This window comes from Monodelphis domestica, chromosome 5, assembly GCF_027887165.1.
Source record: "Monodelphis domestica isolate mMonDom1 chromosome 5, mMonDom1.pri, whole genome shotgun sequence".
Lineage (NCBI taxonomy): Eukaryota > Metazoa > Chordata > Mammalia > Didelphimorphia > Didelphidae > Monodelphis > Monodelphis domestica.
The window spans coordinates 25,622,051-25,638,577 of record NC_077231.1 but is presented as its reverse complement, the minus strand read 5'-3'; the positions used below and the strand labels follow the sequence as shown (position 1 = coordinate 25,638,577).

Below are 16,527 nucleotides of genomic sequence, written 5' to 3'. Positions count from 1 at the left end.
GAGTGTCCGTGAGCCCTTTCTAGAGTGGCTGGAGTTGGGGAGGAGGGCAGCCATGATGGCCACCTTGGCCAGCTCCTTCCGAACTCCGGGAATGAGCGAATCCGGAGAAATGAGTCTGGGGGGTGGGGCATCCGGCTCTGAAAAGAGAAGGCTGAGGGCAGAGTGGCCCACGGAGAAGCCCAGAAAGATCCGAGAGCTCCAGCTCCCGGGGCGGGATTCCAGGGTGGGGGAGACACTGACTGCAATGGGAAGAAATATCTGTGAGACTAGGCAGGGATGGGCCGGATGGGAGAAGGAGGAAGAAAGCAATCTGTGCTAATAACTGTTGTGGCCGGGATCTAGAAAGCAGAATGAGGGCCTGGGCGACAAGGAAGGTGCGGACAATCCATCAGGCTCCGTCCCAACTAGCAAGTCATACAAGCTGGGGCAGCGGGGCCACTGTTTGTGGCATCTGGAGCCATCGATCTTCCTGTGATTTCCTGGGCGCTGAGTCTGCAGACGGAGGGAAGAAGATCGGAGATCTCCGGCGCAGACGGCCCCCAGGCTGGAGGACGGCCGGCCCCTCCCCCACGAGCCTCCTGGCCACCCCCTCCCCAACGCTAGCCCCCAACCCCAGACTTCTCCCTCCTGCTGGAGTTGGAGCTAATTTTATCCGCCTCCAACCCCTGCCCAGGCGTTAATTGGCGGCAGCTTCATTAACAGCTCTCCTCCACCCAAAGCCCCCGTGCCCTGGGGAGCTCCAGCCAGAAGCAGCAGGCAAGCTGAGGCGGAGCCCCCTCCCCGCCTGGCCTTGGGGCCCCAGGGACTCTCAGATTGGGGGAGCCACCCAAACCCAGAGGGCCAGCTTGAGAAGGAAAGGACCTAGTGCAGACCCGAGCTCCTGGGAGGGGAGTCAAGCAGGAGGAGACAGCCAGACCTGAGCTTCCTAGTTGGAGGGCTGTGAAAGTCCCGTCCCCTGTAAGGGTGGGGAGGGCCAAGAGATCTAGCATTGTGAAGAGGAGAGGCAGAGAGAGAGACAGAGACAGAGACAGAGACACAGAGAAAGAGACAGAGACAGGCACAAAGACAGAGAGAGGTACAGACATGACAGGCTCTTTGTATAGCTTTTTTAAAAAGCCTCACCTTCTGTCTTAGAATGGATACCAAGGAAGGGTTCCAAGGCAGAAGACCTATAAGGACTAGGTAATAGGGGTTGTGACCTGCCCAGGGCCACACAACTAGGAAGTATCTGAAGCCCACATTTGAACCCAGGACCTCCCAGAAAATTTACCCAGTCCCTGCCCTCAAGAAACTTGCAGTCTGATAGGAGAAGGTAGCTGCTCTCCCATAATGATATAAATCCCAAAGTGATTGGAGAGAAGACAAGCTGAGAAATTTGAAAAAGGGAAGAATTACTTTTCCCTGCAGGGAAGGGGCCCAGCATCTGAGGCTCCTATCCCCAGTGCCTCCTCCAAAAAAATCCCCATCAAAGCAGGAGCTTGTTCTCTCCACCCCCCCCCCTTTCCATGCCCCACCATTGTTCTTTTATTATTCCTCTTCCATTTTCAGGCTCCCTTTGATGGTCACAGGACCTTTGATGGTAAGAGAACTTCAGAGGCAGAAGAATCACAGAATTCTGGAGTGAAAGGACCTCAGGGGTCACTGAGTCTACTGGTACCAGAAGCATCGGCTCCCTTCTACAACATCCCTGAAAAGTGCTTTAGCCTTTGCTTGAACACCTCCAGTGATGGAGAGTTCATTACTTCCTGAACAAGGCATTCCATTGTTGGGCTGCTCTCTAGACTATCCCAGTGGAAAGGAACAGGAGAGATCATCTATTCTGACCCCATCCTTGTATGGATGAGGAGGCCCAGAGAGAAAGGGAGACAGCCTGATGCCTTGGAAAAGGGATCACCAAGTGCCTGTCTAATCAATCAAACAACTGGAAAAGTGGGCCTTAGCTGAAGGAAGTCAGGCAGTGAAGTGAATACTGCAATTCTGAGTTCAAGGCTGGCCTCAGATATTTGCTAGCTGCATAACCTGGATCCAGTTTGCCTCAGTTTTGAGGTCAGTGGATAGAGGCTTAGTGGATCTATCTGGTCCTTAAGTCAGGAAAACCAGAGGTCAAATCTGACCTCAAACACTTACTAGTCACTTAACCCTTGTTACAAGGGAATCACTTTAAAAGACTGATATATATTAATTTAAGGTCGCCAAGGAATCAGCTATGTAATTCCTAAATGAAAAACTCAAGTCAGCCGTCAGCCTTTTTTGGAGTTTAATTACAATAGGAGTAAGAAAGGAATTAGAGATAGAGAGAGAGAAAAACGGAGAGAAGGGAATAGGGCTTAAATACCCCTTCTGTTTAGGCTGGGCCAAAAGGCCCAAGCCCTTAGATAGCTGGGGCAAAGAAAAGAGATCAGTCCCTATTACTCACGTGTCCAAAATGGAGAAACAGTCTCAGAGGCCCCCACCTTCAGCTTCCTTCAGAGCAAGCCTTCTCAGAGCCCAGGAACCACACCGACCAAAAACCTCCCACCTCTCTCAGTCTTCAGACCCCCTATCTTTAAGGAAACCCTCCAAGTTGCCTCCCCTCAGTCCTCACATCTACCAATCACTGTTCATCAATTTCCCTCTCAATGGAGGCTCTAGCTTAACCCAGGACCACCCAGAGGTTTCTGGCTTTTGCACATGTCTGTTGAAGGTCATATTTTCAAATGATTAAATCTTTACTCCTTTGCTACAGCCCTTTCTAAATCCTGTTAACCTGAGTAGGGTAGATATTGGAATAATTAAATTTTGATCTAGGCTGCAGCCCTTACTCAATCCTGTTAGGACTGAATAGGGTGGAGATTTATTCCAAGTATCTCCATTGTATCAATTCTAAAATCAATCAAGACTCAAAGAAATTCCTGTTCTATGCTTAAGCATAGGTCAAAGTCCTTTCCATTGTTCAGCAAAGGGTTTCTGTCCTAAAGTAATCTTAAGAAGGGAAGAGAAGGAACCTCCCATGCCAATGGGGTTCCCATTCCAAAAGACTATCAGTAAGAAATTTTCCAAGTATGAAATATCCCAATGGTGAAATTTCCAACATTTATAAGTCTAAGGAAATTTGAGGTTTACACCCTGCTGGCCTCAGTTTCCTCATCTGTAAAATGATCTGGAGAAGCAAATGGCAAGCCATTCCAGTATCTCTGCCAAGAAAACCCCAAATGGGGTCCAAGTCAGACCTGATAAAAGCAGGTTGTCTAGAAGTTTATAGTTTAGCTGAGGGTGCTAGCACTATAAGTATAGAGATGTCTACAAAATCTACACAAAGGAAAATTGGGAGAGAGAGGCACTAGCAGCTGGGGCAAAAAGAAAAGTTTCCCAGAGAAAGTAGTATTTGAGTTGAATCCGGAAGGAGATTAAGGATTCAGAGACATAGGTGTGAGGAGAAAGGATAGACCATTGCAGAGATTCTGAGGTGGAAGATCAATCATGTAAGAGATAAAGAGGCTCATGTAAGAGGCTCCAGTTGGCTTGGTCCATAGAGTTCCCGGAAATGAGCAATGTGTATTAAGGTGGGGAAGGTCATTTGGAGCCTGGTCCAGAAGGGTTTTGAATGCCAATCCAACACATTTCCATTTGCTCCTAAAGAGATTAAGGAGCTGGTGGAATTTGTTGAGTAGGGCATTGGTACTTACAATCAGACTGGAACTTTGGGAAAGTCACTTTGGTAATTTGGTTGAAAGTGGTTTGGAGTAGGAAAAAAGATCTAAGTCTGGGAGACCAATCGGAAGGCTCTCCCAAGGTGGATGTGATGAGGGGCTGCCCTGTGAGTAGAGAGGAGGGGAAAGATGTCTGAAGTGTTATGGAGGGGAAAAGAATAGACCAGGCCACTGAACAATCCTGTGGGCTGAGCAAGAAATGGATAAGTTCAGGATGACCCCAAGACTGCCAACTTGGAAAGATGCTGGGAATATGGCGGAACTCTAAACCTAAGGAACAAGTTCAGAAAAGGAGTGGGTTTGGGGCAGGGGGTTAGATTTAGAAATGCTGAGTTTGAAGGACATCCCATTTTGAATGTCCAGTAGCAAATGGATGGTGCAAAATTTAAGTCAGGTTTAGAACCCAAAGAACCTGAAAAACGGCTTAGTTCAGCTCCATCATCTGTAGATGAAGAAAAGGAGGCCCAGAGAGGTTTGAGACTTGAGAAAAGTCATACAGCTAGCAAGAAGCTGAGGTTGGATCTGAACCCAGGTCTTCCTGATTTGGGGCACCCTAAGAATAGGGATTGGTTAGGGCCTGACCTGTGATTTTATTGGGAGAGGTGAGCTCCTAATCCATGAGATGGTACTGAAATAGAGATCTGGGAGACATCAATAGAGAGGAGAATTAGAGCCGGGGGTTGAGAGAGAAAGAGAGAGAAACAGCCAGAGGCAGAGAGACAGAGAGGAGGGCCCAGGAAAAGCCTTGGGATAGACCCCTAGATAGGGGCTAGGACATGGATAAGGGCCAAAGGGAGTCTGAAAAGGAGAAATTCTATGTGGAGGAGGAGAGCAAGAGGCCACCAAATCGAGAAAGGCTGGGCCCGGCGTCGGGGAGGTCCTGAAGAAAGAGATTGGCCAAGGAGAGCTCATCAGTGATGCACGAAAGAGCAGTTCCCGCTAAGTAATGAGATTTGAAGCCCGCCAGCAAGAACTTAAAAGAGACGGAGAAGAGAGAAGAACGCACACAACAGGCAAAAGGCCAGGAGCCCTTTCTTAAGAGTTTCGCTAAGAAAGGGAGAAAAGACAGAGGATCATACGGAGTTCGGAGGGACCACAGCTTCTGGAAGGTCCGGGTTGGATTTTGTGAGGATGGGCAACACTCTAGCATGTTTATAGGGAGCAGGTAAAGAACCCTGGTCGGAGACCCCCTATGGAGAAACTGAGGATGGGGGCTGGCCGGATAGGAGAAGATGAGTGGGGGGAGGGAACGCAAGATCTATCTCACACACACCCTAATCTGGCCCCCCACAAATTTCGAGTTTGTCTAGGCTGGAAACGAGAACGGAAAATGTCTACAAGACTACAACTCCCAGAAGGCCCTAACAGATCTCATTTGCGCAGGTGCAAGCACCGCCTCGCCTCTAAGCCGGGAGCTACGAGAAGGTCTATTTCTGGCGCATGCGCTACAGCATCCCTCCTCTTCCGAGCTTTTGGCTGCCGGGGGCCGGGGTGATTGGCGGGACTTGCCGAGTCTCGGAACTGCGATGTTACCCTTTCCCTTGCTCCGTGCATTCCGGGTAAGGCCAGGGGTGGCCGGGCCTTGGAGGCAGGTGGACACCGCACACACATTTCCCTCCCCCTGGGAGGACCTGTCCCAGGCCTGGGGCTTTTGCCCCGCAGTTTTGTAGCACATGGCCCGCGGGCTGGGGGGGGGGGAGGGGAAGCTCCGCGAGCGGGAGCCCCCTCATCCCACGAACGTGCATCGTGGGGTCCCGACCCCCCCAGCCATGGTCACGGGGCGTGGGGGGAGAGGAGTACCCCAACTTTTAGACTAACTAGGCTCGGTTCTCCCTGTTCCTTCTCACCCCGCACTCAGGAGTAGCGGATGGGTGAGGGCACTGCAAGGTTACAGGTGTCTTGGAGGGGCTGCGGGGAGTGGGGAGAGCGGGGAGAAGGGATCAGGAATTGGGTCTTCTCCAGGGCAGACTTGAGATCCACCCCCTGCAGAGTGCCCCATCCCCAGCCGTCCAGGGTCTCGTTTGGCCCCTCTGGCCCAGTACCCCAGGGGGACCCCCCTGAGCCTCCGGGAATGGGAGCTGCACAGTTAGCTCAGCCCAGCAGCAAAAGTAAAACACCAGCCCTGGACAGCCAGATGATGCAACTGGCCCCTGCTGGTTGCATCAGGGAACCCCCCTCCAAAAGAAAAGGGGGTGGAGGGTGGGTGGGATGTAACCCCGGTGTGGCCCCCTTGGCCAGATCCCCAGGGTGGAGCCTGGGCTCAGCATTGCCAGGCTCTCAGGGCTGGAGGAGACTTCCCTGGGCAGAGTCTTGATTTCCCCAGGGGGCCCCCTTCTCCCTGCCCCCAGCTGAGTAGAAGAGGTCAGCTCAGAGCTACCCCCCGGACTCTGGGCTGAACTTTGGCCTCTAAAGTGTCCTCAGGAATGGCCAGGCTGAGCTGACCTGAGCCACTGGGGGCAGGGCCGAGTGACTGCTCTGCTCTCCCTCTGCCGCAGCCCCTCCACAGAGGCAGCCCGCTGTTCCAGGTGGCTCTTCGGGCCCAGCATGGGGAGGCAGCCAAGGCCCAGGCTGGAGAGACGGCCAGAGGCTGGACAGGCCAGGAAAGCCTGTCTGACAGCGACCCTGAGATGTGGGAACTCCTACAAAGGGAGAAGGATAGACAGTGCCGGGGCCTAGAGCTCATTGCCTCCGAGGTAGGAGCACCCGGGGAGCAGGGAGGCTTCAGGGTGGGGGCCGGGAACCCTGGGCCTGCTCTGACTTCAGGGATGCTCTCATGGAAGTGGATCCAGGAGCAGTTGACTCCTCCGAATTAGCATTATCTGTGCTGCATTTTAATTGATTTTGTTAAACATTTGCAAGCTGTATTGGGGAGTGTTGCTAGCCTGAGTTCTGGAGGACGAGGCTCTGTCTGATGCTAGGCTCCAGGGGTAGGGAGGACCACCGAGCTGGTCTGGGACCGGAATTCCAGGGAACTGGGAGGAGATGCGGGGCTCCCTATATAATACCTCCCAATATCTGTCATTACCTTCATCTCAGAACTTCTGTAGCCGAGCAGCCCTGGAGGCTCTGGGATCCTGTCTAAACAACAAGTATTCAGAGGGCTACCCTGGCAAGAGGTGAGATGGGGGTGCCAGGGCCAAGAGGAGGCTGGAGCTGTGGGAGGGAGGATGGAGTGAACCTAGCCTTTCAGAGCCCACCCCTCCCCATTCTTTCTGTCTCTCTCCCTCCCCTCCCTTTCTTTCCCTCTCCCTTCTCTTTCTCCTTTTCCTCTCTCACTTCTTTCTCTTCCTCTATTTCTTTCTCTCTCCCCTTGTGTTCCCCCTTTCTTCTCTCTTCCACCTCTCATTCTCTGTCCCCTTTCTCTTTCTCCTTGCTTTCTCCTCACTTCCCTTTCTCTCTCCTCTTTGCTGTCTCCTCTCACTTTTTTCTCTTTAGCTTCTTTTCTCTCTTCTCTCACTTCTCTCTTCCTCCCCTTCACTCTTCTCTATCCCCCTCCCTCTCTTCTCTCTTCTCTTTCTCCCTTTCCTATTTCTTCTCTTTCTCTTCCTCTATTTCTTTCTCTCTCCCCTTGTGTTCCCCCTTTCTTCTCTCTTCCACCTCTCATTCTCTGTCCCCTTTCTCTTTCTCCTTGCTTTCTCCTCACTTCCCTTTCTCTCTCCTCTGCTGTCTCCTCTCACTTTTTTCTCTTTAGCTTCTTTTCTCTCTTCTCTCACTTCTCTCTTCCTCCCCTTCACTCTTCTCTATCCCCCTCCCTCTCTTCTCTCTTCTCTTTCTCTCTTTCCTATTTCTTCTCTTTCTCTTCCTCTATTTCTTTCTCTCTCCCCTTCTGTTCCCCCTTTGTTCGCTCTCCCACCTCTCATTCTCTGTCCCCCCTTCCTCTTTCTCCTTTCTCCTCACTTCCCTTTCTTCCTTCTCTCTCCTCTCACTGTTTTCTCTTCTCTCTCTTCTGTCACTTTTCCTCTCCTCCACTGTCTTCTCTTTCTCGCCATTTCAGTTGCAATTGAAGAGTACTCTAGGCACTTTGTGGCGTCCATTTTTAACCCTTTCTTTTCCTTCCCCTCCTCAATGACAGATACTACGGAGGAGCCGAAGTTGTGGATGAGATTGAGCTGTTGTGCCAGCGCCGTGCCCTAGAGGCCTTTGACCTGGACCCTGCCCGATGGGGAGTCAACGTCCAGCCATATTCAGGGTCCCCGGCCAATCTGGCTGCTTATACCGCTGTCCTGCAGCCCCACGACAGGATCATGGGATTGGACCTGCCTGATGGAGGCCAGTGAGTGTGAGGGAGGAGGGGGGAAGCCGCCCAGGCAAGCACACCTTCCTGGCCAACCCTGGGCTCAGAAATGAGATCTCGAGGGTTTAGGCTCTTGCTTTGGCTTCAGTGGAATTCCCCTGGGGTGGGGAGAGGGAATGGGGGGACCTGAGACCAAAGGAACTGGGGCTCCCCCTGAGAGCTGCTCGGCGTGTTTGACCCTCCTTCCCCAGCCTCACTCATGGTTACATGTCCAATGTCAAGCGGATCTCAGCCACGTCCATCTTCTTCGAGTCGATGCCCTATAAACTCAATGTGAGTGACCCGGGACGGGAGCAGGGCCATCGGAGGCGGGGGAGGGCAGGGAGGAGGAGGAAACGCGATTCTCCCCCTGCCAGAGCCTCAGTTACCCCTTTGTCCATCCCTTCAGCCTTCCACTGGCCTCATCGACTACGAGCAGCTGGCCGTCACTGCCCGGCTGTTCCGGCCACGTCTCATCATCGCGGGGACCAGCGCCTATGCTCGCCTCATCGATTATGCCCGCATGAGGGAGGTAGGTCACGAGCAGCTCGGCCTGGGGGGGCTTCGCCACCCCGCCCCCACCCCGCCTAGCCGAGCTCCTGTTCTCCTAGGTGTGTGATGAGGTCAAAGCCCACCTGCTGGCTGACATGGCGCACATCAGTGGGCTGGTGGCCGCCAAGGTCATCCCTTCGCCGTTCGACCACGCAGACATCGTCACAACTACCACCCACAAGACCTTGCGGGGGGCCAGGTCAGGGCTTCTCCTCTCCACATTCCAGACTCCCCCTCTGGGGGAGGGATGGACCACCCGACTCCCTCAAAGCGCTGATGGATGGTCTAACGGGGGCGGTATTAAGAGGCTCTCCTTGGGACCTGGGAAAGGGTCTGCCCAGAAGATTCTTATTTCCTCTTCCCACCGGATACCTTCTTCCTGGGCTCTTCTGTCCCAAGTTCTGAATTCCTAAATAATGCCCCTGTTCAGCCCCCCGTCACTGGCTGGAACTGCTCCCCTCAGCCCCAATCCCGTCGTGAGTCTCCCCTGCCTCGAAGACCAGGGCCCCTCGCCCCATGTCCTCCCTTCCGTCTTCTCCCACAGGCTGGGCCCCTCATCTCCATTTCTCTCCTCTTTTCCTAGGTCAGGACTCATTTTCTATCGTAAGGGGGTACAGTCTGTGGACCCCAAGACTGGCCGAGAGATCCCCTACACGTTTGAGGACCGAATCAACTTTGCTGTGTTCCCTTCCCTGCAGGGGGGCCCCCATAACCATGCCATCGCTGCTGTGGCAGTGGCCCTCAAGCAGGTAGGGGGGCTGGTTGGAATGAATGAGCTCCTCGTGCCTCCCTGGAATGGCCAGCCTGGGGAGAGCGGTAGGGAGAGGCAGGTATCATGCTGGAGCCAAGGACTGATTGCAGCGTTTGTCCCAGAGGGGCCTCCAGGGAGCAGGGAGAAGTGTGGAGTGCATCTGGGGGGGAGGCCTGTAAGCTGGTGGTTCACGCCCGACTCTGTGACCCCCTTGGGGGTCTCCTTGGCAAAGACTCTGGGGCGGTTGGCCATTTCCTTCTCCAGCGTTCTTTACAGATGAGGAAACTGAGGCCAGCAGGAGGAAGCGACTTGGAAGCCATCCAGCTCGGAAGTGTCCGAGCTCATCTTTTTGATTCCAGGCCCGGCACTCTCTACAGTGCCAGAGTAGGGGAAGGGGCTCTGGCCCTGGGGGAGGCCTTTGGGACCCTAAGGCCAGGGCCTCTGGGCTTTATGGCCCTCCTCTGAAATGGGGGAAGCCCCTGGGTCCATCTCAGCACCTGTTTTTAAGTGCTTAGAGAGTTCAGAAGCATCTGGGAGGTGTGGGTGACTCCGGGCGTCCCCTCTGTGCCCTCTCCAGGTCAACACCCCAATGTTCCGCGAGTACTCCAAGCAGGTCCTTCGCAATGCCCGGGCCATGGCCGATGCGCTTCTCCAGAGGGGCTACTCCCTGGTGTCCGGTGAGGGGTCAGGGGTGCGGGGAGGGGGGGGCATCTCCTAGGAGGACATTAGGGACCCACTCCTGCCCCTCTGCTCTCCTTCAGGTGGCACCGATAACCACTTGGTTCTGGTGGACCTACGACCCAAAGGGCTGGACGGAGCCAGAGCAGAGCGGGTCCTAGAACTGGTGTCTATCACTGCCAACAAGAACACCTGCCCAGGGGACCGCAGTGCCATCACCCCGGGGGGCCTCCGGCTTGGTAGGTGGGGAGGAGGGGCAGGCCCACGGAGCACAATCCCATCGGACCAGCCTTCTAATCCTGCTTTTCTGGCCGACCAGGGGCCCCGGCCTTGACCTCCCGACACTTCCGGGAAGACGACTTCCGCCAAGTGGTGAACTTCATTGATGAGGGCGTTCATATCGGGCTGGACGTGAAGAGCCGGACAGGTAAGGGAGCTCCCTGGTGGGGGGCGGGGAGGGCCAGGGCTCCCCCCTCCTTACCATCCCGCCCCCCTTTCCAGGGAAGCTCCAAGACTTCAAATCATTTCTCCTGAACGACCCTGAAACGAGACAGCGCCTGGCCGACCTCAGGCAGCGTGTGGAAGCCTTCGCGCGGGCCTTTCCCATGCCCGGCTTCGAGGAGCGATAAGGGCCGTTTGCCACCTGGGGGCGCCCCGCCCGTCCTGCTGAGCAGACTTGGGGGACCAGGAGCCTTCTTGCTGCCCCTCTTTGCTGGGGCCCACCACGAAGTTTGTAGCCGAGTTTTCTAACTCCCCGGAAGTGGGGGCTGTTTCCGGCCCCCTCTCCACCGCCTTCCTGCCTCCTATAGCCCCTGTTTGTATCGAATAAAGCTGTTGCCACTGGGCCTCGCTTGGTGTGTTCCTCCCCCGGGGGCCTGGGATGGCCAGGGCCGGCCTGGGCTGCCTCCCTTCCCTTGACTGGTGACTGATCAGAGCCTGGAGCCGACACCAGGCGTGATTAGCGGGCGCAGCAAATTCAATTTGTTAAATGAAATTGTATTTTGCCCACGGCTGCCTCTGCTTGGTCCCCCGAGGTCGGTCATGGGAGGAGGGAGGGAGGCATTGTGGGAGCTCTCCCGGCCCAGGTTGGGGCCTCCCCTGCATGGGGAGCGGCACGTCCCGGCGGACCAGGGGAGGGTGGGGCCAGCCCAGCCTGAGCCCATGCCCAGGGGAGACGTGGAGTCGGCCCGGCCTGGGCTGCACGTCTGACACGCCAGCTTCTGGCCCCGTGCCCCGGCCCGGGTGCTTTCGGGTGTTCCCCGCCTCCTCCCAGGGCCCCGGGGTCAGAGGTGCTTCCGCTGTCCGGGACGTGGGGGGGGGGGAGGGGGAGGAGCCCCCCAGAGCGTGGGAACAGGAGCGGTCTTGGCCTTTCGGGGTGTTTTATTAGAATGGAGCCCCCGGCTGCTGCCCCTCCCTCCTGCGCTCCCACTTCAGAAGTCGGGCCGGTCCTTCTTCAGTTTCTTGTAGTCCATGGAAACGGCCAGGAACTGCGGGAAGGACGGAAGGAGAGCCATTCGCCCTGGGCCACTGCCCACCCGCCCCCCCCCCCCAGCTCCAAGGGCTCAGGGAGGGAGCAAGAAGGGGCGTGCTGGGCCGGCGTTACCTTGTACTGGTCATTGGGGCTCAGGCGGTTCCAGGGTTCGGGATTGTTCTTCCTGTCCCAGCTGGGGGGGGGGCGGGGAAGAAGGGGGCTGGGTAAACGCAGCCCCGGGCGGAAGCCCCCTCCTCGCCCTCCCTTTGCCTCAGGCCTCCCTCCCTGGGGATCTGTGCTGCCGCACACTGATGTACGGGGGTGGGAGAAGCTGCCAGGGAGGGCGCCAGGCGGCCCGTCACCGCTGTCAGCATGGGGCTTCGGCTGACAGCTCAGTCCCCCGGCCGCCCCCTCCCCCTCCCGGCTTCAGGGGCTACCTCTGGCCCTTCTTCGCCGGGCCTCGGTGGCCACGTTGGGGTGGGGAGAGTAGTGCTGGGAATTTAGGGGATGGCTTGGAGGGCTGCCTGGAAGGGTACAAGGCTTGGAAACGGGCCCAGGAAATGGGCTGCGGGAGCCCTCCGCCTGCTTCCCGGAGTGAGGAAGGGTCCCATCCCCCGCGGCGGCAATTCAGCCGTCAGCCCTAACGCCGGGCCGCGGGCAGAGTGGCGTCGCCATGGCAACCGGGCAGGGAGCTCAGCGCGGTCACCCGGACCACCTGAGCTGGGCCCAAGGCTTATTATGTGGGATGCAGGGGACGGGGGAAGGGCGCAGGGAGAGCCGGGTTCGAGTCCTAAGCCTGACGCTTGTGGGTGGGTAGAACTGGTCGAGGGCGAGTCTGATCCAGGGAGCCCCTCAGCTGCTGCTCCCTGCTGGGTGCCAACACCCTCTTCCCCACCTCAGCTCGAACCCAAGCCTCCATAGGCCCTTCCTTACCTGACATCGGGGCTGCGTAGGGCAAGTCTAAGCAGGTAAAGGGCAGCGCTGCCCATCCCCAGGCCAATGAAGCTGATCAGTGGGATGAGCTGGGGGGGGGGGGGGGTCAATGGAAGAGCTGTTCAGAGGCAGACTCTTTCTCCCACCCTGGAGGAGAGTCAGGCCCCTTCCCTCGTCCTCGAACCCCGAACTTCCCCCTGTACGTACCCCAACCCCCCAAGGCCTCGATTCCCAGAGGCCCCTATGGGTCCCGGCCTCCCCATTCAATGGAAAAAGAACCCAAGGGACCCTTTTCTGCTTCTTTCTCTAGATTTCTTGGGCCCTACCCCGCTAGGGCCCCCACCCCAGTTAGATGGTTCTCCACCCTTGGCAGCATAGGCCCACTTCCCACAAGTCCGCTTGGGCTGCAGCAAAGGAGGGGAAATTGAGGAAGACTGGAGAAGAGGGCCAGTTCCCAGAGGACTCTGGAGCCGGCAGGATCAGAGCTGGGGCCCCGCGGACTGGAGGGCTACGGGAGGAGAGAAGCAGATCTGGGGACCCACAGCGGGCATGAACTCACTCCGGGGTTTCTCTTGACCTGTCTGATGAAACGGTCCCAAAATTTGGTTGCCAACATGTTGCTTCAGCGGTCGCCGGTGTGGTCCTTCTCCTCCGCTTCCACTCTCGCCTCTTGGGTCCCCACCTCTCCCCCACCCTGTTCGCCCAGGGCTCTGGGAGGGGTCAGTTCAGCCCAGCCCCGAGTGCGCCTCCACCCCCTCCACTTCGCCTCCTCTCCTCCCGCGAGGAACTGGAGCTAAGCTTGGAGAAGGGCTTGGGGGCTGGCGTCGCCAGGGAACTGCCCTTCCCGCCCTTCCCCTGCAGCGTCCAGTCTGAGCAATGGGGCGACGACCCTCCTGAAGCCTTCCCCCGCCTGCCGACGGACTATTTTTGAGTTTGGGGGACTAGGAAGAAGTTGGGGTGGAGGACAGGATATCCCTGTTTTTGAGCCGGGAAAACCGACAGGAGGAGGTGGCACTGGGGCGGAGATAGGTTGAGGCTGGAATCCAGGGGTTTCTGCCTGCGTCAGCCCCAGCTTCGGACGGACCCAGTACACAAGATCTGGGGTCTCCCCTTGTTTTATGTCCTGTCCCCCTTTGACAGCTGGAGAAACCCAGGCGTCCCTTCTCAGAACAAGGCTTGGGGCTTTTTCATCCCAAACTGACAATAATGGCGGACTTGCTTTCCCCTCCGAGTACGACCTCTTGAAATCTCCCCAGGGACTCCCGAGGGTCCTGGACCCCAGGCTGAGACTCTCTGGGGGGCAGAAGGTGGGCCTCTGGGCCAGCAGTAGCCGAGACTGCCCAGAACTGAAGCCCAGGCGGGAGGTCCATGACAAGGTCCGGACACCAGCGGCAGGGCACGGAAAGGCTTTGGAGAGCTTCAAGCCTTGGAAGGCTGGGGACCACGCCTCCCCCCACCTCCAGTCCGCGGCTTAGCTCCCCTTGCACCCGCCTTAGGACGCTGGAATGGGGCCCCCATCCCATTCGTTAAAGTAATTGCGCGGCAACATAGGCACCAGAGCAGAGCTTCCTTCTCCTTCCAAACTTTCCGAACCCCGTCCTAAGAACTTAGTGGGCAGGGGGCTGCCCGAGAGTGGCAACGGGAAACTTCTTTCAGAGGACTGAGTCCCAGAAAGTAGAGATTCCGGAGAGTCCCACTCGAAGGCTAGCTGGGGTCCGGCGGGGTCCGGATGCGAAATCCGGGGCGGCCTCGGGGCCAGCTTCAGTTTAAGGATCGGAAGCAGCCTCTTCTCCAGGGCCAGGGATCGGGCAGCGACGAGAACCGGCCATTCTCGTACTTTAGTGAAGATGATGGGGAGGGAGAGGAGGAAGTCACTAACAGAGGAGGGAGAAGAAAGGCGGCCCTGCGGAGAGATCGGGAAGGCAGGAGGGGGGAGGGAGCCCAGGGGCAAGAATTCACACTAGCACCTGGGAAGTAGACACAAGCTTAGAGGGAAACGGGCACGAATGGGGCCAGAGACACCTAAGGACAACAGCTTTGTCTCTGGCTGGCAGCAGGCCACCCATGGGCGAGTGCTGGGGCGGGGGGACGGGCAGAGAGACACCCTTCCCTCCAGGCTCTGCGTGTTCCTTGCAGATGGCCCTTGCAGCCGGGGATAGACAGACGCCTCAGTCCGGGTTGGCTGGCTGTTAGGGAACATTCTGCTATGGGCTTCCCCCATTGGAGCCAGGGATCATGCCCCGAAGGTCGGCAGTGTGCTCTCCAATAATCCCTTTTCGCCAGGGATCCCTACCACCCTCCAGACCCGCGCCAGCCCGCCAGCGCCTGCTTTTCCTCACCCCCACACCACCTGCAACTCTACTGACAACTTCCTTTCGTCGCCCCCCCCCCCCATCAATGACAGCAGCTAGGCTAGTAGGTAATTAGGCTGCGGGGTCCGGTTCTGTGAGCCTCCCCAGAGGATAATGAGATAAAATGTCAGAGACACAGAGAACAAAGAGATGGGGGGGGGTGCGGAGAGAGAGGGAGAGAGAGACAGAGACAGAGGAGGCAGGGAGAGGGAGAGAGCGAGGGGGGAGAGAGAGGCGGAGTGAGAGAGACAGAGGGGGAGAGAGTGAGGTGGGAGGAAGGGAGAGAGACAGAGGGAGAGGGGAGAGGGATAGAGACAGGGAGGGAGGGAGAGGGAGAGGGGGAAAGGGATAGGGACAGGGGGGAAAGAGGGAGGGAGGGAGGGGGAGAGAGGAGAGAGGGAGGAGGAGGGAGAGAAAGGGAGAGACAGAGATAGAGAATGAGAGAGGCAAAGAGAAAGAGATAGAGGGGGAGAGAGAGGAAGAGAGAAAGGGAGAGAAGGGGAAAGGAGAGGGGAGGGAGGGAGGGAGAGGGAAGGAGGAGGAGAGAGGAAGAGGGAGAGAGGAGAGAGGGAGAGACAGAGTGAGACAGAGAATGAGAGAGGCAAAGAGAAAGAGATAGAGGGGAGAGAGAGGAAGAGAGAAAGGGTGAGAGGGGGGAAAGGAGAGGAGAGGGAGGGAGGGAGAGGGAAGGAGGGGGAGAGAGGAAGAAGGGGAAGAGAGGAAGAGGGAGAGAGGAGAGAGGGAGAGAAAGGAGGGGCAAGGAGAGAGTAGGAGGAAAAGAGTGAAAGCAAGATGAAGGAAGGAGAGAGGAGGGAAGAGAGATGGGAGGAAGGGAGAGAGAGAGTGGGAGGAAAAGAGTGAAAGCAAGATGAAGAAGGAAGGAGAGAGGAGGGAAGAGAGATGAAGGGAGAGAGGGAGAGGGAAGGAGAAGGAGGAAGAGAGGGTGAAAGAGATAGATATAGAGAATGAAGAGAATCTCTTTATATCTTGGCCTTTGTCTTCTCTGATTTTAGCCTCCAGAGGTCGGGATAAGGAGTGGGGTTGAGCTCTACAAGGGCTCTCTCTCAGATCAGATGCCCCTGCTCAGTTTATTTCCTCCCTTCCCTCCCTCTCTCCACCCCCAACCTCACATTTGAGAAGGAAAAAAAAAATCAAACACTGCACTTCTGTCTGGGCCACAGCTGGACTGCACATCTGGTCCATCCCATAGCTGGGGGAAGGGCACCTATGTGGGGGAGGGGGTCCCCAAAATGTGTACTTATCCCCTCACTTCCTATCATGGAAGAGGGACTTGGCAAAATGCTCAAATAAAAATGTGGAGGAGACTGTGTTGAGCATTGAAGGAGGAAAACCACCACTTATTCTAATTCAGGGACAGAATATGATGAAGCCAGCAGGGTCCAGGCTGCCCAAGTCTCCTCTCCTGCTCCCCCTTTCTCAGTTGTTGGGTTTGGGGGATCCCATTTGATTTTTCCTTTAGCTTTGGCTTTTGCCCCCTCCTGGTCTTTCTAGTCACTCAAGGTCCCCGAACTGGTCGCTTTTAGGTCCCTTCCATCTCTGCAGCCATCTTCCCTTCAGCTCTATCTTTTCTTCTATTTCATTTTTCTATCTTCCACCTGTCTCACAGGAAGCTCTGGCTCTTGTTCCCTCTCCCATACTTTCTGATTTTCTTTGCCCATTCCTCTGGCCCTACCACCCGCACACGCTCCCCCCCCCCCCCCCGTTTTTGTCTATTTGTCTTTGACTCTTCTTGACGGGAGTCTTTCCCCCCTCTCCCCTGCTCTCGTTCTAGCTTCTCCAGCCTCTGCCCCGTCGGAGCCAGTCTTCTC

General features: G+C 56.5%; 2 protein-coding genes across 3 annotated transcripts; one reads left to right on the top strand and one right to left on the bottom strand.

Moving 5' to 3' along the window:
• Positions 1-5,090: 5,090 nt before the first annotated feature.
• SHMT2 (serine hydroxymethyltransferase 2) lies at positions 5,091-10,788 on the top strand. Its single transcript, XM_056797806.1, has 12 exons — positions 5,091-5,248; positions 6,185-6,382; positions 6,726-6,805; positions 7,762-7,962; positions 8,175-8,256; positions 8,372-8,494; positions 8,574-8,713; positions 9,098-9,263; positions 9,843-9,942; positions 10,027-10,182; positions 10,263-10,370; positions 10,445-10,788. The coding sequence occupies exons 1-12, from the start codon at positions 5,216-5,218 to the stop codon at positions 10,570-10,572; spliced, it is 1,515 nt and encodes a 504-aa protein (XP_056653784.1). The 5' UTR covers positions 5,091-5,215; the 3' UTR covers positions 10,573-10,788.
• A 517-nt stretch (positions 10,789-11,305) lies between these two features.
• On the bottom strand, positions 11,306-14,667 carry NDUFA4L2 (NDUFA4 mitochondrial complex associated like 2). 2 transcript variants are annotated; one of them, XM_056797814.1, is made up of 4 exons: positions 12,907-14,667; positions 12,348-12,436; positions 11,547-11,607; positions 11,306-11,430 (listed from the first exon to the last, which is right to left on the bottom strand). In XM_056797814.1, the coding sequence occupies exons 1-4, from the start codon at positions 12,961-12,963 to the stop codon at positions 11,374-11,376; spliced, it is 264 nt and encodes an 87-aa protein (XP_056653792.1). In that variant the 5' UTR covers positions 12,964-14,667; the 3' UTR covers positions 11,306-11,373. The 2 variants fall into 2 exon arrangements, with proteins under 2 accessions (XP_056653792.1, XP_056653791.1); XM_056797813.1 differs by having other exon boundaries at positions 11,306-11,607; positions 12,907-14,183.
• Positions 14,668-16,527: the final 1,860 nt, after the last annotated feature.

Bases quoted from the DNA above. Each gene is read 5' to 3' on its own strand.
- SHMT2 (XM_056797806.1), top strand. From the start codon at position 5,216: ATGTTACCCTTTCCCTTGCTCCGTGCATTCCGG. The intron at 9,264-9,842 runs GTAGGGGGGCTG...TGCCCTCTCCAG, and splicing joins TGGCAGTGGCCCTCAAGCAG to GTCAACACCCCAATGTTCCG. The intron at 9,943-10,026 runs GTGAGGGGTCAG...GCTCTCCTTCAG, and splicing joins GGGCTACTCCCTGGTGTCCG to GTGGCACCGATAACCACTTG.
- NDUFA4L2 (XM_056797813.1), bottom strand. From the start codon at position 12,963: ATGTTGGCAACCAAATTTTGGGACCGTTTCATCAGACAGGTCAAGAGA. The intron at 12,437-12,906 runs GTGAGTTCATGC...CCCCCCCCCCAG, and splicing joins AGGTCAAGAGAAACCCCGGA to CTCATCCCACTGATCAGCTT. The intron at 11,608-12,347 runs GTAAGGAAGGGC...CCCCCCCCCCAG, and splicing joins CTACGCAGCCCCGATGTCAG to CTGGGACAGGAAGAACAATC.